This window comes from Lissotriton vulgaris, chromosome 1_1 (assembly GCF_964263255.1).
Source record: "Lissotriton vulgaris chromosome 1_1, aLisVul1.2, whole genome shotgun sequence".
NCBI classification, from domain to species: Eukaryota; Metazoa; Chordata; class Amphibia; order Caudata; family Salamandridae; genus Lissotriton; species Lissotriton vulgaris.
This window is the reverse complement of record NC_141685.1, coordinates 1,274,155,628-1,274,181,682: the sequence shown is the minus strand read 5'-3', so window position 1 is coordinate 1,274,181,682 and position 26,055 is coordinate 1,274,155,628. Positions and strand designations below refer to the sequence as shown.

The window sequence follows — 26,055 nt, the reverse complement described above, 5'->3', positions numbered from 1 at the left end:
TGAAAGTGAAATGGAGGATGGGTGAAAGTAAAAGGATGGATGAGTGAAAGGGTGGAGTACAGGGTAAATGGATGGATGGATGGATGGTTGAGTGATTGGGTGGAATGAAGAGCAAAAGGATGGATGAATGATTGGCTGAGTGAAAGAATGGGTGATGAAGTGAAAAGAAAAATGGCTAGATTGAGTACAAGGATGGATGAGAAAGGGTGGGTGAATGAAAGGGTGGATGAAGAGAAGGATTATTGAAAGGATGGATGGGTAGGTTTGGAGATGGATGCATAGGTGCGAGTAGGGATGGTCTGAAGGACGGAATGGTGAAAGACTGAATTATAGATTAAAGAATTAATGAAGACAGAATGTAAAGATGAAATTGTGGACATCAGCCAGAGGAAAAATGGATAGATACTTGAATGGAAGTGACAAGAGAGCTCTTCTGGGGCGGATCGTAATGACTTGTTGGCTCTGTGTGTCTCCACTAGGAAGACAGTGGTTTCTCTGTAGTGTGCATGGGAAGTGGCCTTGGTGGGGGGGGTTATGTTTGCAAAGACTGTGAGGCATCTTTCCCAGATAGGAAAATTGAAAGGATGTAATGTTAGGGTTAGAGCTGCCTAATAAGGAACTATGGAATGGGTTTGAGTCCCAGCTTCAGCTCAACATCCTGTGATTCTGGGCAAATGACTTATGTGCCATATGTGCCTAGGCTCAGAGACAATCTGCATTGGTACGACATTCCCACAATAATACATGTAACCTTTTGCGCATGGGAGGAAAAACCAAATACTCTACAGATAGCAGAAATATTTCTGGATTAGCAAGCACAATTGGCACTACGAAAATGTGGCTCCCATTAAATGCCTGCCTCCAAGCTCCGCCTCACAATTGCCCTCACTCCATTCACTCCTTAAATTGATGAGTACCTGCACTTATGTTTTCCCATTTAAAGCAATGCAGAACAGACAAGGTGCGGCAGCTTCTCATTTCCTTCACATTGTACATCTAGAGAATCGTTAAACTTCTCTTGTGGGCAGGCTTGGGACAAAATACTCACATTCAAGAAGGTTTCAGCCATAATCCGGAAGTCGACGGTGAGTATAGCCCGCTGCAGTTTCTCCAGCGCGCCCACGTGACAGCGCAGCTTGAAGCACTCGACCTTCTGCTGGGAGCATCTCTGTGAGAGGCAAGGAGGGGCGTCAGTAATACAAACGGCATGCAGCGGACAACCGTTCAAAAAGAAGGTCATCTCTTCAATAGGGGGGCTTGCATGAAGAACTTTAGTGGGGACTAGAGATTTTCTCAGCTTCGCAGTAAACCGAAAATAAAATATTCACTTGAGAAGTGCTTCACAAAAAGGGTGCCGATACATTAACTTCAATCCAGCAAGAGAGAAGAAAATATAAAAAACTTTTTTTTTAGAAAAGCTTCGAAGGACAGTTATGTAGCAGTAGAGTGTGGTTTATAGACAAAGAGAGGAACCCCTGAAAGAAAGTCAGGGGAAATAGGGTATTAAACCAAGGAGAAAACACGATTCCCGTAACCTATAAATAGTAATACATATGCAGTAGTTGAACTAAAACACTCATAATCACAAATTGCTATACTCATACATATTTATTTAAAAAAAAGTTTAAAAAGTGAAAGATACACGTCTTTCTACATAAAACAAGAAAACAATTCATTAAAAATATATAAAAACAATTCAGATCAATGAAACAAAAAATAACAGTTAATAGTTCATCACACGCCAAAATCTATCTAACTAGTAATCCTAGTTCTTCTTATGGCCCGCATAAAAAGAGACAATATGGAAGTTTGACCTAACCTCTTGTCAAATCCTTAAACACATCCCGGAACAAGATATAAGAATATAAAGAACCCAACAATCAATATTGCACAAATTTCGAAATATTTGATTGCTCTGGGTAATTCCTTGAATTGTGTGACCCTCATCGTAGACTCGTTTCGATGGCTTATGAATTATTCTCCCATCTTAAACAAGACTTTATTTAAATAATTGTCTCTTAATCTTCTATTCTTGTCGGTTAGACAGGAGCAAGCATAACCCTGTGCTGTTGCTACAGCAGGCAGTAAAGAGGCAAACTGGGTGTGCTCGACATTCCTTCTCTCCAGAAATTGCATCACTGAACTGAAAAGGACTCCGCCTCCCTTCCTGACCGAGAACAAAGATCAGACAGTTCAACACAGAAACGCCACAGCCTCAAACATCACAAGTGAATCTTCAAAGCGGGGCGCGTGCGTTCCTGAAGAAAGGTTTTCTGAAGACGTCCTCTGACAGAAACCACTTAATGTCAGCAGTAACCTCAGTAAAGACGTGCGTAATTAGCCATTTACAGACAGCACGACACACCACCGTAGGCATAATCGCTTCACTTTAAAAAGCAGGTGTTGCTCTTTTCCAACTGAAGGCCGCTGCAGACACTCAAAGGAAGCGGACAGGTCCTCTAGGCACACAACAAGGGGCAAGGGACCCCCAGGCATGCTCTGAGGGCCAGGGGGCCTTAAGAACTCACACTCGCCAAACTCGAAGGGGCTGATGGCGCCCGGTCCGCCTCTAGGACCAAGGGCCTTCGACTCACTCCAAGGGAAACCAGAGGGCAAGGAAAGGGTAACCATGACACAATCACCAGGACAAGTGGGCTCTGGGAAAATCACATTGGTCACATTGGCTCGGGAGTCTGGACACAATCACATATGAGAAAAGAGGTTGCGGTCACCATCAGTGGAGCAAGGGAACCCCTTGGGCGAGGGTGCTCTGGACACAATAACAGGAACAAATGGGCTCCAGGCAAAATCATGGGGGCACACTGGCACCAAGTACCATTGAAGGAGTGAGAGAGCGCAAACTGACCTAAATGTATAAGTACACCACACTTACACGTAGTAAGCACAAGTCATGAAGAGAAATGCCATGAGTGCTGATAGTATCTACATCTATATTCTAAAATGTGTAGTTAATATAGAGATTTAAGTAGAAGTGGAACTAATGAAAAACTGTGTGAACTATATGACTTTAGTAGACGTGATTATTCCTGAATCCATGTTGTGTAGCTGCTAAAATGTAAGATGGCATACGGTTAAACGTAGAACGAGGTAGGCCTCAGGGCCAGAGCTAGAAGGGAGGGGGAAGGTGGTTCAATTTCACAACATGGATTGCACTAATGTTTTAGTAAATAACGTTAATAGGCCATGATTTATAGATGTGTTTACCGAATAAATAGAATAAGAGTACTAACATGCTAATAATTAAAGAAGAAGTTGAATGCTATAATTATGAGAAATGTTGTAGGGCTGGAATGTTTAAACGTTGATTTACACATACTGGTCTGGGCCGGGAAATGTTGCAAACTTTTGTTGGAAGTCTATGAGAATTGGGATTTTGGCTGCAGATGTCTGTCTGCAAGAGAAAAGGGTATCCAATTATAAATGAAATAAATAGAGGTTTGTTCGGGAGACGGCCCAGACATGGAGGAGGGTTCCGGAATGTTTTGAGGGGTATCGGCGGGCCGGAGAAGAGTCTGAGAAGCAAGGTCGACTCTAACCACAAGGCCTCATCATGGAAAAAGCCATAAGCTACACCACGTGAGGGGCGTCTCACGAGGGGCGTCCCAAATGTTGTTGTGTTCTTTGTATTAGGGACAGCACCCCTGGGTGGAGTTAGAGCAGAAGCCTGAGGACCCTTTAGAGAGCGGATGGGTAGGCAGAGAGGGGTCATGATTGGCGAACTATAGGGTTTCACCAAGAGACTGAGAGTGGGTGACTTCCCTTGGGGGTCATTCACTGCTGACACCTTTTGTTAGGTTGAGACCTGGTTAAGTAGGGATACCATCTAGAGCAGGGTAGGGACAGCCTAACTTGTGTTTTCCCTCCAACTTAAATGACGGAGAGATCGCAGTATGTGTCAATGCTGATAGCTTTATTATTCTTAGAACTTGTGCTGGTAGTTTCCGTTGCTCGTCTGAGGGCTTTCAGAGAGCACATGTATGTAGTTGGGCCTGTGTATTTTGTGAATCTCATCTTGAGGTGCCTGTACCTACAACTTATCTTAACCTTATAATAAACCTTTGAAAGCTAGAAGTTGTTTGTGATCTTTTGGAGCGGAGTCCTTTATTGGGTGAACTAACTTGGTAAGAGATGCACTTTCTTCCCTCAATGACAGGCAATAAAGGTTCAGTCGACCAGATCGGGGTTTTAGATCAATAGTGATAAGGTATCGATCAAAATCTCGCCCTTCCAGTTGGTAGCTATAGAGGATGGTTGCCTTCTTGAGGAAGGTGATCTAGGCCAGGTTAGATTACCCCAAGGCCCCTAGAGATCGATGATCGGAAGAACCGCCCGCCGAAGAAGGACCGGATGACGTGAGACAGAAAAAGCAGCAGTATCGGTCGAGAGTGAGTATAAAGGGTCATGCGTGCTAGATTGCGGTGTTTTTGTGTTGTATCTATGTTGTAATGTCTGGCGGAGTTGAATGACTGTAGAGAGACTGTGGAACAGGTTGTGAGCGCGCACAACTGGTGGAAATCTTAAGTTCAAGGAGAGCTTAAGTGGTTCGGGTGTGCCGGACACCCAGAGTAATTGTCAACTAGTGTGAAGGGGGGTCATGAGGTACCATTGATCACCCGAAGGACCGAGATAGGGGGAACGTAAGAGTGAGTGCGTGAGTAACGGACGCTGGACGGAAGTTACTGTGTGTGTAAAGAACCTATCAGAGAGACGATAGACATCTCGTCAGTTGTGTTGACAATTACAGATAGACTGTGGACGTACAGTCGAGGGAAGTGACCGCTTGGTCGGAAGTAGTCATTTTTCAGAGTATGAATGGGACGCATGCATGACCGCGAGGAGAGCTGAGAAAGGAGGGGTGCTGCTGCGAAGCGGAGACTAGTGACGACAGAAAGTGCCGCGCTGGGATTGGCCGGCCGGTGAAAGACCGCGCTGCGATAGGCCAGCTAGCAAAGCCGCGCTAGGATTGGTGGATTGTCATCAGGAAGTAAACAGAGTATTCAAGCTGGAAATCGTGCGCGTAATTATGAAGTGTTTTAAATGGTTAAGAGCGCTGTTTAGGAAAGAGCGGCGGGGATCGTATGAAGGGGAAGAAGCCCCGCCGGAGGGTACGCCGGCTTGTTATATGGGGACACATGTTGGGCTGCATACGATTCTGTGGATCTCAGAGTGGAGTAAGATTACAGACGGAAATGAGGAACTCACGTTCCCGAAGTACGGGACGTTCAGATTAGAGGTGCTACACAGATTAAAAGCAATTATGACCTCAACGAGACCCTTGCCTAGACCGACCCAGTTTGAAGCCCTTAATGCGTGGATTAGGGCAGCGCACGAAAAGAACATGAACAGACGGCAAGAAAGGGTGAAACGTTCGGTAAGGGCAGTACAGGATGCCAAGTGGGATGCGGATGCTAAAAGATGGAGGGTGCATAACTTGGAAGTAAATAAATTGTATCCGGTGTTAGAGATGCCCGGGAACAAAAGCCCCCTAGAAGAAGACGACGAGAGTGAGACAGAGGACAGCCTGATAAACAGATTATTGACAGACAGGCCACCCCCGTATAACAGAGCAGGGGGAGATGTCGAGAATAGTGAGAAAGGGGGGGGCAATGCAGGAGAGCATGGGCCGCTTCCCGGTCCCGATTGGGATCCCGCTGCAAAGAAAGAACTGTCCCAGCCTAGCCAGGTGCAGCAGGTAGTCGGGAGGTTTGTGGTGCAAAGGGCGCCAGAGACGGAGTGTGCCACATCCTACGCATTACCCGATGCACTACAGGTACCTGTTACCATAGGTCCTATAATATCGATATATGACCCAGAGAGGGCTAGAGGGGAGGAACGGGTACGGAGGGACAGAGAAAGAGCAAAGATGGCAAGGGGGAATGATACGATCAACTCCCCAAGCCAGTTGCCGATACCAAGAGAGTGGAGCACCCCAGTACACACAGCAGGCGATCCGGGGGGCCATAGATGGCCAGAGGATATGAGGGGATCAGGACGGAAATCCTTTCAGGAGTTAAACGAGTACATGAAGAAGTGGGATGAGGCAGTTGAGGCTCACAAGACCATCATAGCTGCGGAAGCTGGAAGAGAAAGTCAAGATAGCAGAGCCCGGACTCACTGTGGGGCGGAGGAGAGTAGCCCGGAGTGGGAAGGAAGGGAAAAGGATAGGAGGGGAGTCACCCATTGGGCCCGGAGTGGAGGTAGAGCAGACCTGGAAAACGGGGGCCCAGGAAGCGGGGGGGTGTCTCGCCCAATACGTAGTGATGAAGAGAGGAGGGCTCGGGAGTACAGAGACAGCTTTAAGTGTATCCACTGTGTGCCCGGCAACAGAGAACAGAATGAGAGTTGCGAGAGGTCGCACCATAGTCCCTGTGATGATGGACATGAGCGCAGTCCAGGGAATATGGGAAACCAGGAAGGATCGTATCAGATACTGAGTGATACTAGGCCAAGAGAGAATGGAGACCGAAGGGAGAATAGCAGAGAGTCCTACTGTGAAAAGAGAGAAGAGAGAGAGAATGGACAAGGTAAGATAGGGGGTAACAGGCCCGTGTTCCATCACCTTCCAAGATCGGATGGCCGAGCATGGGACCTGGCGAGATGGGAGCAAGGGAGAATACTCCCCAGCTCTTCTGAACCCAAACGTAGGGCTCGGAGTTGGGATGGGAGAGAAACCTGCGAACCTCCCTCGAAGGAGTTATTGCGAGCCGAGATAAAAGCCAAAAGACTCGATGTCTCCAGCTTAAGGTCAGATCTGGATGACATGGTAGACGGTACCCTGCCCTTAGAAAGAATGGAAATGTATGAGCAGGATGAAATTCTGTTCATGGCAAAAGACGTAACTCGAAAGGCGAGGGCAATCCATGAGAAATTGGTAGAACTAGCAGGCAAATATATGGTGGACCTGTCAAGAACCAAAGCATTACAGGGCAACCACAGGCTACATTACTCAGACCGAGACCTAGATGAGAGGAGAACCATCGGATTGAAAACACATATAAGGGAGCTGATCACTGGAATAAGGACATGGAGGGCCCTAGATAAGTGGGAAGAGAGGTGGTCCAAGAAAGGGACCGTCCGGAGAAGCACACTTGGTATGACACCGGGAAGACAGCAGGGAGTAGAGGCATACCCTTTGAGGGAAGTCGCAAATGGGACCTATGTCCACGTCCCTTGGAGTAGGGGAGATTTAGCTGCTTTTACCACCTCCTTCCCCAAACTGCGGGAAAACCCAGTGGAGTGGTATAAGCAAGTTGAGAGATTCGTAAAAATCTCAAAGGTCCTATGGATAGATTTGAACACGCTGTTTGACATTGTAGTGCCAGGAGATTTGTGGACCGCATGCAAGGTTAGCGCTGAGTGGCCCACCACAGAGCCAGAGAGAGATGCTAAGACCAATGGGCCGTCCGAGAGTGTGATGGCAAAATTCGAGAGAGTAATGACTTGGCTGAAAGATAAAGTGCCAATGCAAGACATAGATTGGGTCAAAATTGACCGAACAAAACAGGAACCCAAAGAGACGGTTCACGAATACTATGAGAGGTTGCTGAAGGCGTTTAAACAGTATAGCGGTCTGGATGTAATGGATCCAAAGGACATAGGGCAATTTGTGTCCAAGTTCGTCTTGGGCCTGAGACCGGATATTAGTTTAATGATACAGCAACACTTGATTTGTTGGCAAAATAAACCCCTAGACGAAATATTGAGGTATGCCAGGTACTGCTGTGATGATAGACTCCAAGGCAAAGAAACTAAAGGAGAAACTGATGGTGGTACAGATGCAGGCAGCAGGGAAGGGGGGACAGCAGCAACAGCAACCAGGAACAGGCACTGGAGGAAAGAAACAGTACAGTCAGAACAAGGGCAATGAGGAGAACTCCACCTTTAGACCCAGGATAGATATAGCTGCCTTAAAGAAAACAACTAGGTGCCACCAGTGTAACGAGGTGGGGCATTTGAAACGCGAGTGTCCCTATAATGTAGAGATAGGAGACCAAGAGGTAGAAGAGGAAGAGACCCAGAGTGCGCCTACAAGAGGGGTAACGCCATACCAGGGAAAGGTGCTCAAAGGGGGGGGCCCTCCTCCCCGAGCCCAGTTCCCGCAGCCACCCAGAGTAGGGACTATGGGTAGGACCTATAGACAGATGCCCCTGTTTGTAGGAGGAGAGGAGTGCTATTATGTGGACCCACTAACTGGAGAGAGGGTGGAAAGGGATGACTGCACCCTCGGGGCAGCTTTGGAGGTAGACCAGAGGAGACCCTATGTTGAGGCCGAAGTGGCAGGGTTCCCCACGACATTTCTAGTGGACACAGGAGCCACTCGATCCACGATCAGATCAGCCGCAGTTCCAGGCCTGCCCATGTCTGGAGAGACCATACAAGTGGTGGGGGTCGCTAACAAGAGGATGACCAGTCCTCTGACTGAACCCGTGCAGGTGAAAATAGGGAAGTACAGTGATGAGCACCAGTTTGTGGTTTGCGATTCTAGTCCTGTATGTCTGCTAGGAAGAGACCTCTTGTGCAAACTAAATTGCACCATATACTGCACACCACAGGGAGTGGAGGTATTGACTAATGACGATGATGCTGACTTTAAAGTCGCAAATTCCAGGATGTGTGTGGAGTTGTATCCCACTCTGACAGTAGATGAGCTCCCCTGGGATCTGAGAGAGACAGTAGCTCCAGAAGTGTGGGATTTCACTGGGGAAGAGATTGGGTTGGTGAAAGGGGTGGACCCAGTGAAAATTGTAGTGAAACCGCATGCTGAGTTTCCAAGAACACCTCAATATAAATTGACTCCAGAAACGATTGCAGGCATAAAACCCGTGATCAAGTCCATGATTAAACAGGGAATACTGAAGGAAATCGTGGGTAGTCCATGTAACTCCCCGATTATGGGTTTGCAGAAACCAAATGGGAAATTCCGGATAGTGCAGGACCTCAGAAAGATTAATAACATAGTCGTTTCGTGTTGTCCAGTGGTACCGAATCCATCAGTGATACTGTTTCAGATACCGTTCCAAGCAGAATGGTTCACTGTAATTGATCTTTGCCAGGCTTTCTTTTCGATCCCTTTGGACGAAGAGAGCCATTTTCTTTTCGCATTTAAGCTGGAAGGTCGCGTCCTAACATGGTGTCGTATTCCTCAGGGGTATACAGAGAGCCCATCGATCTTTAACCAGCTTCTAAAGAAAAATCTTGAAAGTCTAGTGCTGCCCCAGAGGTCAGTTCTGGTCCAGTACATAGACGACCTCCTTGTGGCGTCAGAAACAGAAGAAGCTTGCAGGGAAGACTCTATTGCATTGTTAAATCACCTAGCTGAGAATGGCCACAAGGTGTCCCCGGGAAAATTGCAGTACTGCCTGACAGAGGTGCAGTACTTGGGACACAGAATTGAGAAAGGTAAACGAAAAGTGTCACCAGACAGGATAGAGGCCATCATGAAAATGAATGCGCCTAAAACACAGAGAGAAGTCAGGATGTTCCTAGGGATGGTGGGATATTGCCGACAGTGGATTGCAAACTTTTCACTGAAAGCAAAGCCCTTGCAAAAACTGACGCACAAGGAGGTGAGTGATCCGGTACCATGGGACAAGGACTGTTTGATGGCGTTCCTACAGCTGAGAGAGGACCTATGTCGTGCTCCGGCTTTGGGAATGCCAGATTACGATAAACCATTCTTGCTTTATTGTTGTGAGAGAGGGTTGCGCGCTGTCTGTGTTGGTCCAAATTCATGGGAATGCCCGTAGACCAGTCGCTTACTTCTCGGCTACTTTAGATCCAGTAGCCGCAGCGTTGCCCGGATGTCTCAAATCCGTTGCCGCAACAGGTGTCAGCATTGAGAGATGTGAGAACATTGTCATGGGGCACCCGTTAGAGGTGCATGTGCCCCACTCTGTTGAATTGTTAATGACCAGGACCAAAACCCAGCATCTGACCAACAGCAGGCTCACGCGCTATGAGCAAGTTATTCTTGCTGCAGAGAACGTGACCCTCAGGAGATGCTCTGTTTTAAATCCTGCCACCTTGATGCCACTCCCAAACGATATTGAGGATGATGATGAATGTACAGACCATGACTGCCTCGATGTGACTGAACTATGCACCAAACCAAGACCCGACATCGTAGATGAGCCACTGACTGACCCAGACGAAATTTTCTTTGTTGATGGCTCATGTGTAAGAGACGAAGTTGGGCAGTTGAGAGCAGCTTACGCTGTTTGTACAATTACTGGAGTTGTGGAAGCTGGATGCCTGGAAGGAGTACACTCCGCACAGGTAGCCGAGATCATTGCCCTGACGCGTGCCTGCCTGGCAAGCAATCAAATCCGAGTCACCATATACACCGACAGCCAATATGGTTACGGGGTAGTTCATGATTACGGGCAGTTGTGGTCTCAAAGAGGTTTCATGACCTCTTCAGGCTCTCCCATTCGCAATGGAGAGTTTGTGCGCCTGTTGTTAGAGGCGTTGCAATGTCCAGCAGGTATCGCAGTTGTGAAGTGCACCGCACATACCAGAAATATGGACTTCGTGTCACAAGGCAATAGATATGCCGACGAAGACGCGCGGTATTGCGCAGAACAAGGGTACTCTTTCACGGAGGTGGAAGTGGGTGGAATAAATGTAAGGACTGAATTAGCCATGATATTAGAAACTGTTGATACTTGGGACGAACTGAAAAACATGCAAGAAAATGCTCCTGATTTTGAAAAAGAAACGTGGGAAAAGGCAGGATGTGTGGTGGGTGAGGCCCATTTCTGGGTCTCACCAGATGGCAGAGCAGTGTTGCCCAATGAGATGGGGAGCCCAATGGCCAGACAAATACATGGTCCTGTCCACTTAGGAAGAGATGCTATGCTGAGAGTGTTTAGACAGACCTGGTACAACCCTAAGTTCAGAGTAGCAGCCGAAGCAGTGTGCCAGCGTTGTGTGACTTGTCAGCAGTTGAATGTAGGGAAAAAGACACCAGTTGCACTGAGCCACATTGGGAGGTCAGGAGGTCCATTCAATCGAATGCAGATAGATTTTATTGAAATGCCAAGGTGCAACCGCCTCCGCTATGTCTTGGTGGTTGTTTGCGTATTCTCCAGATGGGTTGAGGCATACCCTACACGTAGGTGCGACACCCTCACAGTAGCCAAGTTACTGCTTAGGGAGCTTATTCCGCGCTTCGGGGTGCCGGCCTCTTTGGAATCAGATAGGGGAACGTATTTCAACAGCGAGCTTGTGAAGATGATTTGTGTGGCTTTGAACATAGATCAGAAATTGCATTGCAGTTACCGACCAGAAGCCTCAGGAATTGTGGAGCAGATCAATGGCACGATCAAAGCCAGAATTGCCGAAGTGTGTTCCTCAACGTCCCTAAGTTGGCCTGACGCTCTGCCATTGGTCCTTATGAGCCTTCGTAGTACCCCAGACAGAAGAACGGGGCTGTCACCACATGAGGTGTTAATGGGGAGAGCAATGAGGTTGCCATCTGTCCCAACTACTGCACTGTTAAATATCACAGATGATATGATCCTGGACTATTGTAAGGGGCTGTCTGACGCCATTCATTCTGTGTCCCTTCAGGTGCAGGCTGTCGAGGTTCCATCATGCCAGGGCCCGTGTCATGACCTGTTTCCTGGGGACTGGGTCCTGGTGAAAAAACACGTGAGAAGAAGCTGCCTGGATGTTCGTTGGCGTGGGCCCTTCCAGATCATCCTGATCACGAACACGGCTGTGAAGGTGGGAGGCCTGCCCAACTGGATCCACGCGTCGCATACGCGGAGGGTTCCAGCACCTCTGGAAGAAACAGCTCCTCTCTCGGATAGACGTCCAGCTGCGGACCGAGAAGCCATAGAGGGGGCCAGCCAAGCTGTAGAGGTGCCAGCGGAAGCAGGGAACGAGTCTGACCAAACTGAGGACGGTCAGTACAACAGCGAAACAGACGACGCTACTGAAGGAGAAAGTAGCTGGGAGTACGAGTCAGACACTGACAGGTCTGACAGAGAGCGTGAACCGGCAAGAAGGAGAAGGAGTAGAAGGGTACGTGGAGAAGCTGATTGGCCGCAAAGAAGAAGCTCTAGTCTGAGGTCAACTCCAGAGAGAACCCTTCCTCCGATATCAGAGGACTCAGACCCGGAAGAAGGTGCTCAGGGCGCTGAAGCACCGAACTTGAGGAGGTCAAGAAGAGTGCGTGTGCCTAACAGAAGATACTCCACCCCTGAGTGGACATATCTGGCGACAAATGTCTTTGAAACCGGAGACCGGGAGGATCCGAGCGGTGGTGGTGTCCAGTTCTGAGCCCATCGTCACAGTGGAAATACGACTGTTAGTACCCGGAGTCGAACAAGAAGGGTCACTGACATTCATGCTCCCCAGACCTCCCCGCCTCAGCAAGTTAAAGCACATGTTTCTCACAGAATTGCAATTCCCCGATTTTGGTACAAAGATAACAGACCAAGAAGAGCACAATCTTCGTATGGAAATATTGAACTTTGCTGTCGAAGCTGCCGGCAATCGGCTGATAGTAGATGCTTAAAAGACTTTGTAAATAAGCGAGAAGAAAAGAAGATTACCTAGCGCCCAGGAAGCAGAGAATCGTAGGGACTTTCCCTTGAGTTGATGGAGAAGGGCTAGGGTTGTCTGTATTGGACTATAAAGAACTTTTGCGAAGAAGGTTGTCAGCTTCCAGTTGTGTGGTTCTAAAGACAAGAGGAGTAAAAGAGACTGTAAAGGAACGAAAAGAAAAGAACTTTGTGCTGAGTTACGAGAGAGCCATACTGTCTGACGAAATGGAAGCCGGCACCCAGAACCACAGAGCGAAATGTATAATAGGTACACTAATAGTAGGAGTGATAATATTAATAGCTTTAGTGGTAACTGTCTCTTATGTAGAGGGATGTGAGGAAGAGGCAAAGGTAACCGATGTGAAATCTGTAGAGGCGCTTACACCCACCGTTGCTGGGGAGAAAGGGGAAAACACACAAGAAAAAGCGTTATTAGCTGCAGAAGCCCGCAGGTTACACGTAGATGAGTCCCAAGGAGATTTTAGGTCAAATGCTTATGCTAAACTTTTGTATGAATACGTGGATGCCATGGAAGTCAAGGACTGCTATGTCTGCATGCAGTTGCCGGCGTCTGTAGATGAAGGCATTCGATATCATCACCTCCCGCTGACATATGGCATTACATGTAGCTTGTTGCTTAGTATATTTTATGGGAGAGATAGTTTTGAATACTATTTCTCCAATTACGATGCAGTGTTACCAGAAGTCCCAAATTATAAAAAGATGAACAAATGGGACTACTGGAAAAGTGAAGACAGGTTGGCAAAGTTTTTCATTCCTTGGATTACCTTAGATACTTCACATGCCCGTAGAAATAACCTGACATGCAAGGTGTCAGAAGTCGAGAAGAAGTTCATAGGGCAGGTGGATGATCGAAATAGGAGACAAAAGATTTTGAAAAAATCAGGACAATGGAAAACGGATTGGACCGAGGAAGAGAAGGCACACAAGAGAAAGGGTAGTAGTGGTCCAATAGCTTTAGATAGAACGCAGAGAGGAAAGTTATGTCTTCATAGAGCCAAAACGTATTATGAAAATGTATACGTGGGAGAAGTTAGCTGTGAACATGCTTTCAATCTAGAGTACTATACCAAGGACTTCCTGAAGGGAATGCAAGTGATTCCAAATGTATATTTTGTATGTGGAAGAAATGCCTACGTGAAACTACCTGACAACTGGTATGGATCATGTTACTTGGCAATTATCTTCCCCAAAATATATCATGCCCAAGACTTAGAGATCATCGAGGGCAAGACATCATCGAGGGGAAGGAGAGATGTAGGAGATGCAGAAATGGTGGGAGATGTCTTTGGAGCTGTGTTCCCTCTTTTGGGATTAATCCTTAATGATGTTAAAATTAGACGACTGGCAACAGTCGTAGACAGGTTGTCTGCCAGCACTGCTCAGTCCTTAATGCTGGTAGAAGGAGAGATGCAAATCGATAAGGGCTATGGTTCTCCAGAACCGTCTTGCATTAGACGTCCTATTAGCAAAAGAGGGCGGAGTCTGTAAGGCTTTGAAGGTCCAAGAATGTTGCACTTACATTCCAGACAATTCAAAGCCCCTTGAGAAAGTTATTAGGAACATAACTAATATTCACAAGGAGATCGAAGACCTGAGTAGAGAAAATGTCTGGGAAAAGGTGGGCCATGGAATGAGTGAAGCTGGAAGTTGGCTCACCACCTTAGGCAAAAGCTTTGTGTGGTCTATCCTAAAACCTATCCTCATAATATTGATCTGTGGGATCATGTTGTGGGGATTGGTGAGGGTATTCCAATGGTACAGAGCAAGAAGGTCAGAGAGGGCCCAGAGAGAACAGCTGCAGAGATTGGCTGCCATACAAGATAGTCAGTACAGGAGTCTGAGGGCTCTGGAAACGCAGAAACGAGTTATGCTAGCAATAACTGCAGTTTGAATGTTAATGATGACCCCGAGAGGTCATCAAAGGGGGGAACTGAGAGAGCGCAAACTGACCTAAATGTATAAGTACACCACACTTACACGTAGTAAGCACAAGTCATGAAGAGAAATGCCATGAGTGCTGATAGTATCTACATCTATATTCTAAAATGTGTAGTTAATATAGAGATTTAAGTAGAAGTGGAACTAATGAAAAACTGTGTGAACTATATGACTTTAGTAGACGTGATTATTCCTGAATCCATGTTGTGTAGCTGCTAAAATGTAAGATGGCATACGGTTAAACGTAGAACGAGGTAGGCCTCAGGGCCAGAGCTAGAAGGGAGGGGGAAGGTGGTTCAATTTCACAACATGGATTGCACTAATGTTTTAGTAAATAACGTTAATAGGCCATGATTTATAGATGTGTTTACCGAATAAATAGAATAAGAGTACTAACATGCTAATAATTAAAGAAGTTGAATGCTATAATCATTATGAGAAATGTTGTAGGGCTGGAATGTTTAAACGTTGATTTACACATACTGGTCTGGGCCGGGAAATGTTGCAAACTTTTGTTGGAAGTCTATGAGAATTGGGATTTTGGCTGCAGATGTCTGTCTGCAAGAGAAAAGGGTATCCAATTATAAATGAAATAAATAAAGGTTTGTTCGGGAGACGGCCCAGACATGGAGGAGGGTTCCGGAATGTTTTGAGGGGTATCGGCGGGCCGGAGAAGAGTCTGAGAAGCAAGGTCGACTCTAACCACAAGGCCTCATCATGGAAAAAGCCAGAAGCTACACCACGTGAGGGGCGTCTCACGAGGGGCGTCCCAAATGTTGTTGTGTTCTTTGTATTAGGGACAGCACCCCTGGGTGGAGTTAGAGCAGAAGCCTGAGGACCCTTTAGAGAGCGGATGGGTAGGCAGAGAGGGGTCATGATTGGCGAACTATAGGGTTTCACCAAGAGACTGAGAGTGGGTGACTTCCCTTGGGGGTCATTCACTGCTGACACCTTTTGTTAGGTTGAGACCTGGTTAAGTAGGGATACCATCTAGAGCAGGGTGGGGACAGCCTAACTTGTGTTTTCCCTCCAACTTAAATGACGGAGAGATCGCAGTATGTGTCAATGCTGATAGCTTTATTATTCTTAGAACTTGTGCTGGTAGTTTCCGTTGCTCGTCTGAGGGCTTTCAGAGAGCACATGTATGTAGTTGGGCCTGTGTATTTTGTGAATCTCATCTTGAGGTGCCTGTACCTACAACGTATCTTAACCTTATAATAAACCTTTGAAAGCTAGAAGTTGTTTGTGATCTTTTGGAGCGGAGTCCTTTATTGGGTGAACTAACTTGGTAAGAGATGCACTTTCTTCCCTCAATGACAGGCAATAAAGGTTCAGTCGACCAGATCGGGGTTTTAGATCAATAGTGATAAGGTATCGATCAAAATCTCGCCCTTCCAGGAGCAAGTGGGTTACAGGTACAATCGCAAGGGTGCATGGGCCCCTGGCACAATCACAGGGCAAGTGGACACCTGGCACAATCCCTAAGGCAACTGGCACAACTGCAGGGGCAAGTGAGCTCCAGGTACACAGGAGCTCTGGGCACATTTACAGTGTTGTTCAAAACCCACATTTAAGGTTCGAGGGGGGGGGGGGGCTGGCACGGATTCACATCATACAATTACGGAAAGTAGGACAATGATATGTTACTGTGTCAGAGATTGTGATATTAAAACAGTCCGGAAACCAGGTGGGGAAAGGGGGATATTAGATGCAGATCCAAGCCTTTATCTGCTTTCAAATATGATGCTTTCAAAAAGTGCTGGTCGATAAAAGCCACAGAGACCAACGGAACAAGCATTTACAATGCAATGGTCTCTGCATTATTAAAGGTAGAGCTATTGGCATTGCTCATGACATTTCTTTTTTTTTTAAATCATAAATAAATGGCTTTATCATTTATATTGCCAATAGCTTGCATATGCGAGACCTATTGCATTAGTACCCACACACAGAGTAAGTAATAGAGTGAGTAGTTGATAGTGAGTAGGAGAGAGTTATTAGGAAAGCGAGTATTAGAGAGCGAGTAGTACAAAGTGAAAGAGTGAGTATTAAATAGTGAGAGAGTGAGTAGTAAATAGTCCTAGAGCCACACATATTTACATGCACAGCCACACCCTTACATATACAAAGTGTATTTTTAGTTTCAGTAGTAAAAAGAGTGAGTAGTATAGAGTGACTAATTATGAGTGAGTAATGTTGAGTAGTAGAGTGTGTGTGTGTGTGTGTGTGAGAGAGAAAATGTGTGTGTGAGAGAGAGTGTGAGAGAGTTTGTGTTGAGGAGAGAGAGAGTGTGTGTTTGTGAGAGAGAGTGTGTGTTTGTGAGAGAGAGTGTGTGTTTGTGAGAGAGAGTGTGTGTTTGTGAGAGAGAGTGTGTTTGTGAGAGAGAGTGTGTTTGTGAGAGAGAGTGTGTGTGTGAGAGAGAGTGTGTGTGTGAGAGAGAGTGTGTGTGTGTGTGAGTGTGTGTGTGAGTGAGTGAGTGTGTGTGTGAGTGTGTGTGTGAGTGAGTGAGAGAGTGTGTGAGTGAGAGAGTGTGTGAGTGAGAGAGTGTGTGAGTGAGAGAGTGTGTGTGTGTGAGAGTGTGAGAGAGAGAGAGAGAGAGAGTGTGTGAGAGTGTGAGTGAGAGAGTGAGAGAGAGTGTGTGAGACAGAGTGGGAGAGAGACAGGAAGGTGCACTGGCCTACAAAGGCCTGGCAAACTTGTAATGTTTTGAAAGTGTGATCCTTTAGGGTTTGGGCATGAGCCATTAAGGTTGGCCGTGGCTTTTGAGAGTTGACTTTGTCAAAGCAGCTCAGGAACTACAGTTAACAACCCCAACAGAACCACCAAAAGTACCCGATGCTGCCTCCCATCAAAGCTGAAAACACCGCACTGAGTTACAACAGTGCAGAGCTACCACCCATGACCGGGAAAGCTACATGTAAGGTGTTCCAAATCACATGGCTGTTCATCGCGCAAAAATTTCTCATCACCCGATGTGACTGTGTGAAGAGTGTCAATACCATGTAGCACACAACAGCACCGTCTGAGCAGGATGCTGTGTACACATCAGCTGAAAAACTGAATCTTCAAATATAATTTTTTTTGGCCATTATCACTATTAATAAAAATATTGAATAGAATTGCATGGCAGAATGCATTAATCTTAATATAACGCTTCATACCACACTCCTTCCGTTTTTAAATACTGTAAACAATAGATGTGACCTAATTTACCGTCCTCAAAAGGGTGAAAGTCAGAGCCAGCCTTGCCAAGATTCGAATTCAATGACTTGGAGGACATTAATTCTCCGGACCGGAAGCTGCTTTGCAAAGGTAGGGCCGCCAGAGCGTCATAGAGCACGCATGCGTAAGCTGTTTTTGCTGATGTTGAGCGGCAGCAAAAATTTATCTTTTTGGTTTTGCCTATGTGGAAGATCATTGGCAAAAAGCATAGGCAGAGTCAACAGATCAAGTGACACCAATGAAAGGCGAGACTTATCAACTTTGCCAATGCTTGTTCTCAGTGGGTAAAAGACACCATTTGCCCAAAAGGGTATTACTTAAAGCCAGCACGATAGCTTGATTGGTCAGCGCAGACAACAATAATACAACATTAAAATCAGCAAGGAAACTCGTCCTCACACCCTTCCCCTACGTTCCAACTTGTAATTTTCGGGAATCCCATGTATTGTCAACAGACACCCATAGCTGCAGTATGGGTGTTTACACGGCTTGGATGCAATAATTCTCACTCTCTCGGTGTCAGCTAGAAGTGGCGGCGGCCATTTCTACATATTTAAAGAGAAACTGCTTCGAGGCAGAGGGGTCGGAGGTTACTCGGTCCCAGGTGCATTATGGTATTCGGAGTGCCCAAACTATTGTGATAAAATCAACACCATTCGGAGTTAGTTGTTTGGGAAGCAATGAAAGGCGGATTAAACTTATAGACAATTGTAGCAAAGGGGTACCGAAATTCCCTCATATAACATTCATAGATGAAACACAATAGTGACAACACAACAGTATGGCACAAAGTCTCAGATTCTTGACAGTTCGGACATGTTGTTAAGGCCAGTCATGACACAATTAAATTTCAAAATTAGGTAGGCTTCTTTTTCAAGTAGCATTTTGTCAATGTCAGCAGGGCGCTGTACGTGGCTCATGGTGTGTAGAACAGTCCACTTGAAATCATTCTCATTATGGGACTTTTCGATGAAATGCTCTACCACCGGTGCTGTTAATAGTCTCTTTTTGATCCTTGATCTATGCTGTCCTATGCGGAGATTCACCTGTTGGTTTGTTTTCCCTATATATAGCCTAGGGCAGGGACATATCAGAGCATAAATCACATTTTTGGTTTTACAATTTGAAAAACCCAGATGCTTCCATTTAGTTCCTTGGTGTTCGAACTCACTGCCTTCAATGGTGCTACTGCACGAGACACAATTCCCACACCTATGGTGTCCCTCTACCGGTTTCATGTCCCACAGAGCTCGGAGATCATGTTTGGGTGAGGGTTTAGGGAGATCTGCTCGCACAATGTGTTGGCCTAAGCTGCGATTTTTTCTGTATGCAAAAATCGGACGTTGGAAGGGGCATTCTAGATCCTCCAACAAGTGCCAGTTCTTAAGGACTGTCTGCCTCAACTTGTGGGTGTCCGGACCAAAAGTGGTCACGCATACCAGCCTGTCCAACTCTTTCTTCTCATTGGTTTGCAATAGGATTTCACGTGGGGTACAGTGTGCTCTCTTGTATGAATTCCTAAGGAGTTTCCTAGGATAGCCTCTATGGATCATTTCATTACAGAATGTCTGTGCATGTTGATCATAGTCGCCAAGTTCCGAACAATTTCTTCGGATGCGTAACATTTGCCCATAGGGCAAATTGGCCTTGAGACTTCTTGGGTGGTAGCTTTTGTGGTGGAGGATGGTATTCTTGTCAGTCGGTTTTTTGAAGAGTGATGTTTTAAGTTTGCCCTCCTCACAGGTGACCTCGACGTCCAAGAACGTCATTTTCGTGGAGCTTGTTTCAATGGAGAATTTGATGTCCGGGTGTCTGTTGTTGATCCAGACATGGAACTCTAAAAGTTCAATCTGGCTCCCCTGCCACAGGAGCCAGATGTCGTCAATGTATCTCCACCATTGAAGGATATTCTTCTTGTAGGGATTATTGTTGTCTACATACAGAGTTTCATATTGTGCCATATAGAGCACTGCCATTTCCGGGGCATAAGGACACCCCATGGCAGTGCCCTTAATTTGCATATAAAACTGGCCATTGAATGTAAAGAAATTCTTCTGTAGAGCAATGGCTGCAAGTTTGAGGATGAATGCAGTAGGCACCCTGTGAGGCCTCTCCCTTTTGTCTAAAACCAATTCAATGACCTCAAGCGCCTCTTCCTGAGGGATTTGAGTGTACAAGGACGTAACGTCCATAGTTGCCATGATCTGTGTGGATGAATCAAACTCAATGCCCTCCACCTTTGTTAAAAAATCCGTCGTGTCTCTGAGATACGATTTTACCCCCGTCAGGAAGGGCTTTAGAAAGAAATCGACATACTTAGATAGTGGTTCTAAGCAGGAATCGACGCCCGATACAATCGGGCGTCCTGGTGGCTCGGCTAGGTCTTTATGAATTTTGGGTAGCAAATACAGAACTGGTGTACGAGGGAATTTATTATTCAGAAATTCAAACTCTTTGTTACCCAAAAAACCTGCATCTCTCCCTTGTGTTAGAACATCGGAAATCAAACCCTGAATCTGTTTTGTGGGATCCTCATTCAGGGGGCGGTACCAAGTGGTGTTGTTGACCTGTTTTAATCCTTCAGTGACATATTTGTCACGAGGCCAGACAACAACCGCACCCCCCTTATCGGCCTGTTTTATGACAAGGGTGGGATCTTCCTTGAGACTTTGTAGTGCTTGCAACTCGCCCTTACTGATGTTGGAAGGCACATATCCTTTTTTAATAAAATGGAAAAGTCTAAAGGATATGTGCCTTCCAACATCAGTAAGGGCGAGTTGCAAGCACTACAAAGTCTCAAGGAAGATCCCACCCTTGTCATAAAACAGGCCGATAAGGGGGGTGCGGTTGTTGTCTGGCCTCGTGACAAATATGTCACTGAAGGATTAAAACAGGTCAACAACACCACTTGGTACCGCCCCCTGAATGAGGATCCCACAAAACAGATTCAGGGTTTGATTTCCGATGTTCTAACACAAGGGAGAGATGCAGGTTTTTTGGGTAACAAAGAGTTTGAATTTCTGAATAAAAAATTCCCTCGTACACCAGTTCTGTATTTGCTACCCAAAATTCATAAAGACCTAGCCGAGCCACCAGGACGCCCGATTGTATCGGGCGTCGATTCCTGCTTAGAACCACTATCTAAGTATGTCGATTTCTTTCTAAAGCCCTTCCTGACGGGGGTAAAATCGTATCTCAGAGACACAACGGATTTTTTAACAAAGGTGGAGGGCATTGAGTTTGATTCATCCACACAGATCATGGCAACTATGGACGTTACGTCCTTGTACACTCAAATCCCTCAGGAAGAGGCGCTTGAGGTCATTGAATTGGTTTTAGACAAAAGGGAGAGGCCTCACAGGGTGCCTACTGCATTCATCCTCAAACTTGCAGCCATTGCTCTACAGAAGAATTTCTTTACATTCAATGGCCAGTTTTATATGCAAATTAAGGGCACTGCCATGGGGTGTCCTTATGCCCCGGAAATGGCAGTGCTCTATATGGCACAATATGAAACTCTGTATGTAGACAACAATAATCCCTACAAGAAGAATATCCTTCAATGGTGGAGATACATTGACGACATCTGGCTCCTGTGGCAGGGGAGCCAGATTGAACTTTTAGAGTTCCATGTCTGGATCAACAACAGACACCCGGACATCAAATTCTCCATTGAAACAAGCTCCACGAAAATGACGTTCTTGGACGTCGAGGTCACCTGTGAGGAGGGCAAACTTAAAACATCACTCTTCAAAAAACCGACTGACAAGAATACCATCCTCCACCACAAAAGCTACCACCCAAGAAGTCTCAAGGCCAATTTGCCCTATGGGCAAATGTTACGCATCCGAAGAAATTGTTCGGAACTTGGCGACTATGATCAACATGCACAGACATTCTGTAATGAAATGATCCATAGAGGCTATCCTAGGAAACTCCTTAGGAATTCATACAAGAGAGCACACTGTACCCCACGTGAAATCCTATTGCAAACCAATGAGAAGAAAGAGTTGGACAGGCTGGTATGCGTGACCACTTTTGGTCCGGACACCCACAAGTTGAGGCAGACAGTCCTTAAGAACTGGCACTTGTTGGAGGATCTAGAATGCCCCTTCCAACGTCCGATTTTTGCATACAGAAAAAATCGCAGCTTAGGCCAACACATTGTGCGAGCAGATCTCCCTAAACCCTCACCCAAACATGATCTCCGAGCTCTGTGGGACATGAAACCGGTAGAGGGACACCATAGGTGTGGGAATTGTGTCTCGTGCAGTAGCACCATTGAAGGCAGTGAGTTCGAACACCAAGGAACTAAATGGAAGCATCTGGGTTTTTCAAATTGTAAAACCAAAACTGTGATTTATGCTCTGATATGTCCCTGCCCTAGGCTATATATAGGGAAAACAAACCAACAGGTGAATCTCCGCATAGGACAGCATAGATCAAGGATCAAAAAGAGACTATTAACAGCACCGGTGGTAGAGCATTTCATCGAAAAGTCCCATAATGAGAATGATTTCAAGTGGACTGTTCTACACACCATGAGCCACGTACAGCGCCCTGCTGACATTGACAAAATGCTACTTGAAAAAGAAGCCTACCTAATTTTGAAATTTAATTGTGTCATGACTGGCCTTAACAACATGTCCGAACTGTCAAGAATCTGAGACTTTGTGCCATACTGTTGTGTTGTCACTATTGTGTTTCATCTATGAATGTTATATGAGGGAATTTCGGTACCCCTTTGCTACAATTGTCTATAAGTTTAATCCGCCTTTCATTGCTTCCCAAACAACTAACTCCGAATGGTGTTGATTTTATCACAATAGTTTGGGCACTCCGAATACCATAATGCACCTGGGACCGAGTAACCTCCCACCCCTCTGCCTCGAAGCAGTTTCTCTTTAAATATGTAGAAATGGCCGCCGCCACTTCTAGCTGACACCGAGAGAGTGAGAATTATTGCATCCAAGCAGTGTAAACAAGAAAGGTCTAGAGGTGAGCGCGATACACGGCGTTGCCGAGTTGTTAAGAGATTTAAATTTATGGTGCTTCCCGCAGACTAACAAACCGCGCGTCTTTTCAGACTACGACGGTACGTGATTGCGAGGCTCCGAGGACAACAAAGTGACTGCGATTACTGACAGCCCCGGCTGGGGCCGCAGAGTGGGGGCGAGGAGTGCTGTTAGCAGCAAAAGTTAAAGGTACATTTAATTCCGGCGCGCTGACATCTTTAAAGTGTACCACAATGCCAGGTTAATTTTTGTTCACATAAAAGAAACCCATACTCATTTAGCTCGTTGCTCTTACAGGCACAGGGCAGAAGTTTCTGCCGCCTCCCAGCAGAAGAACTTGAAAGGTAGGACAATTTGATGTAATGTAACATTCGCCTTTTTTTAAAAAAAGAAACTTTCATGTTACTATGGAAGCATTAGCCTCATGATAATATGGGTATATATTTCCCATACAGGATTCCATGAAAAGACAACCCTCCGCCCCCAGACCCTTTTTTGGCCACTAAATCGATCTTTTGAAGGTATGAATTTTTTTAACATTATACCTTGGTTTGTAAATAAAATACAGGTCGTTATTCCATGGCCAAGAGACCACACGTTAAATATAGACAACACCTCTTTTCCCAGGTTGGTGTTGTCACTGAAGTCACCCTGGTTGTGTCCTGAATAAAGGATTTGGTCCATTTATAGAAACCCGCGCAGGCCAACCTAACACTAATACCCAGGTACTTTTAATTCTATTCAAACGGTTCTTCTTTCCTAGAAGAGGCCATTTGGTTGTATTAAAACGGTTTATTTTTTACATTCCAACAGAATAATAACAAGAGCCCTGATGAGAGTTTGGAAACTTCATGTCCAAACTTGAAACGCGTCGGCAACCCAGCAAGAGCTAATTATATACATCTACTGTGTTTCAAAATTATATCTGCCTTACGCTGTTTTGCTCTTGTTTTCGAATTGGCTCTTTTTCGTATATTTTTTGATTTGTTTGCACCAAATTGTCCAATTGTAACGTTTATAGTTTAGCACTGTTGTATTTGTGGGATGTTACACTTGAAATTTTTCTTCTTTCTACAAGAGTTTGTCAATATTATTGTGTTAATGTTTTTTTGAGTTCATTGTCAATAATTGTGTATGTTGTATCGTTTACTGCCAAACAAAATTGCTTTTGAAATAATGATTTAAAGAAAAAGGTATAAATAAATATACCGGATCAAATTTAACGGTTTTGTTCATTTGGTCCCTGGAATAAGTTATTGAGTGTGGGGGCACAGCTTGTTGGTTTGCACTTTATAGGGTCCAGCCCTCCCTCAGCCCCGCCAAGGACCTACCTCCTTATTGTGTACAGAACAAAGTGGGCAGGAAACTCTGGCATTGTCGCAATTGTCTCCATTGGCATTCAACACAGGATATGGTAAGGGTTGTAGGCATTGCCAGGGGCGTGCGGAGTGACGATGGCTTCCACTTCCACCAACTCTACATGGTGGCGTGGGCAGACACCTACCTCGTTCAGACGTGGGCACAGGAAGACGACGGCTCAGACATTTGGTGCAGGGAGACACAGTGTGACGTGGATGACGTTGAACGGGCAGACCTGGGCACCAGAGTCAGCTTGCAGTTAGTGCCATGGGGGCTTCGAGGCCATAGGTTGGAATTTAGAGCTTCACTCATGGGACAGAGACCAGCCCAGACCACCAGTCTCCATCCATTGACTGGTCTGTGCAGAGGGGCAGGCCCCAGCCCAGTCACACATGTGCATGTGAATAACTTCTACCGTCTGAAGAATGCCCACTTGAAAACAGGAATTCTAGCAGGCGTTTAACACACACAGGCTGGAGATTAGCACATTGCATTTGAAAAATGGTACAACTCAGGAAGTACTGGATGTCTTTTTTTGTGCAGTGATATCAAACGGAGAGGACAAGCTACAGACAGCACTAAATGACTGTTTCATGGGGACAAAACGCAACAACAATAATGTGATGTAATCCTCCGTTAAACTGAAAGGTCAGTGCTGCGAGGAAAACAACAAACAGCTAAACCGGAGAGAGGCGAGCATGGCGCGCGCAGAGCTCCCTCGCCGAGCCCCATATCGCTGTTGCCGAGCTGCGGCTCTCTTACACATTTGCATAATGCTAGTCCTGCTGTCAATCAGCAGCCTGCATATCCTCCAGCTGGTTAGGTTACACCCAGGCTCTGGCTTTCAGAGCAAAGCTAAGCTTCTCCTGCATTTCCAGTCTAAGCCTGCTTCTGCAGAAATGAAGGCTCAAAACACAAACACAACTGAAGGTTTCTTTGCTAGAATACTTTTAATGTGTCCTCGCAGCAGCTTTGGCTATGTGTCTACATAAAACGCGTACTTAAAGCTCAGCAGCTGAACCGCTGCCGACTCAAACCTGCGAAGCTTTAGCAGCGAGCGTGTTCTAACAAAAGCCGGGGTTTTCATCACTGCCTTTAGGATACGAGCGGTTTCCACAGCACACACACACATAATGCTTCAGACCAGTATGGACTGGCCGCTCTTCCGGGCTGAATGGGCTCTCGTGAGGTGCAGTGGCGTCACTAGGGTGGTGCGACGTCACCATGAGTTACCGCACTGGGTGACACCAACCCTAGTGACGCCGCTGTAATGATGGACACAAAATCCAATTTAATGCCGTGTCTATCAACTCACAAAAGACGGCGGGAGGGGAGAAAAGCCTGGAAACGTGTGTATGAAGCAGGGGAAAGAGGGGGAAAATCACGTAATTTGCCACATTTAATGTTCGGGAGATGAATGTGCGCTCCAGGCAGTGGGACGTGTTTTGTGTGGGGTGTCTGTTAAATAAGAAAGGGTATTTTACCTCGATTACTCGGCCCTGCTAAAAATGAGCAGTGAGCTTGCCTCAATGCCGCTGGCCGATTTCCAGCTCTCCTCGCTGCCCGCGCTCAGCACATGCCGTCTGCTCCTCGCTGGTGTTGCCTCTGTCTCCACTCAGGGGGAGGGGAGGGGGGGCGTCGCAGGGGGCACTCTCTGTGTGCCGAGAAGCAGAACACCAAAGCACAACGTTGGTGAGGTCTTTGTCCTGACTCTCACTGCTCCTGGGTGCGTGGGGCGCAGATGGGCTGCGGTGGACGTCCCCTTCGATTTGCGGTGGGCAGCAGAACACGAGAGGCGCGATGTGTACTCTTGGGCACACAGAGAATGCCAGGTGGAGGAGGCTGCGACTGCTTGGGGCGGCTGTTGTTCTGAAATGGCCTAAAGAAAAGCGCCGCCATTTTCAGATTCGGGGGCGTGTTTTTTG

The 26,055-nt window shown here is 46.3% G+C and overlaps 1 protein-coding gene across 2 annotated transcripts in view; it reads right to left on the bottom strand.

Annotated features, from left to right (window-relative positions):
• Window positions 1-26,055, bottom strand: part of ITGA5 (integrin subunit alpha 5) — a 377,970-nt gene that overhangs the window by 47,266 nt on the left and 304,649 nt on the right. For both annotated transcript variants that reach the window (XM_086964803.1, XM_086964795.1), the window contains exon 27: window positions 1,049-1,168. In XM_086964803.1, coding sequence (XP_086820929.1) covers window positions 1,049-1,168 — 120 coding nt within the window. The remainder of the gene's footprint in view (window positions 1-1,048; window positions 1,169-26,055) is intronic.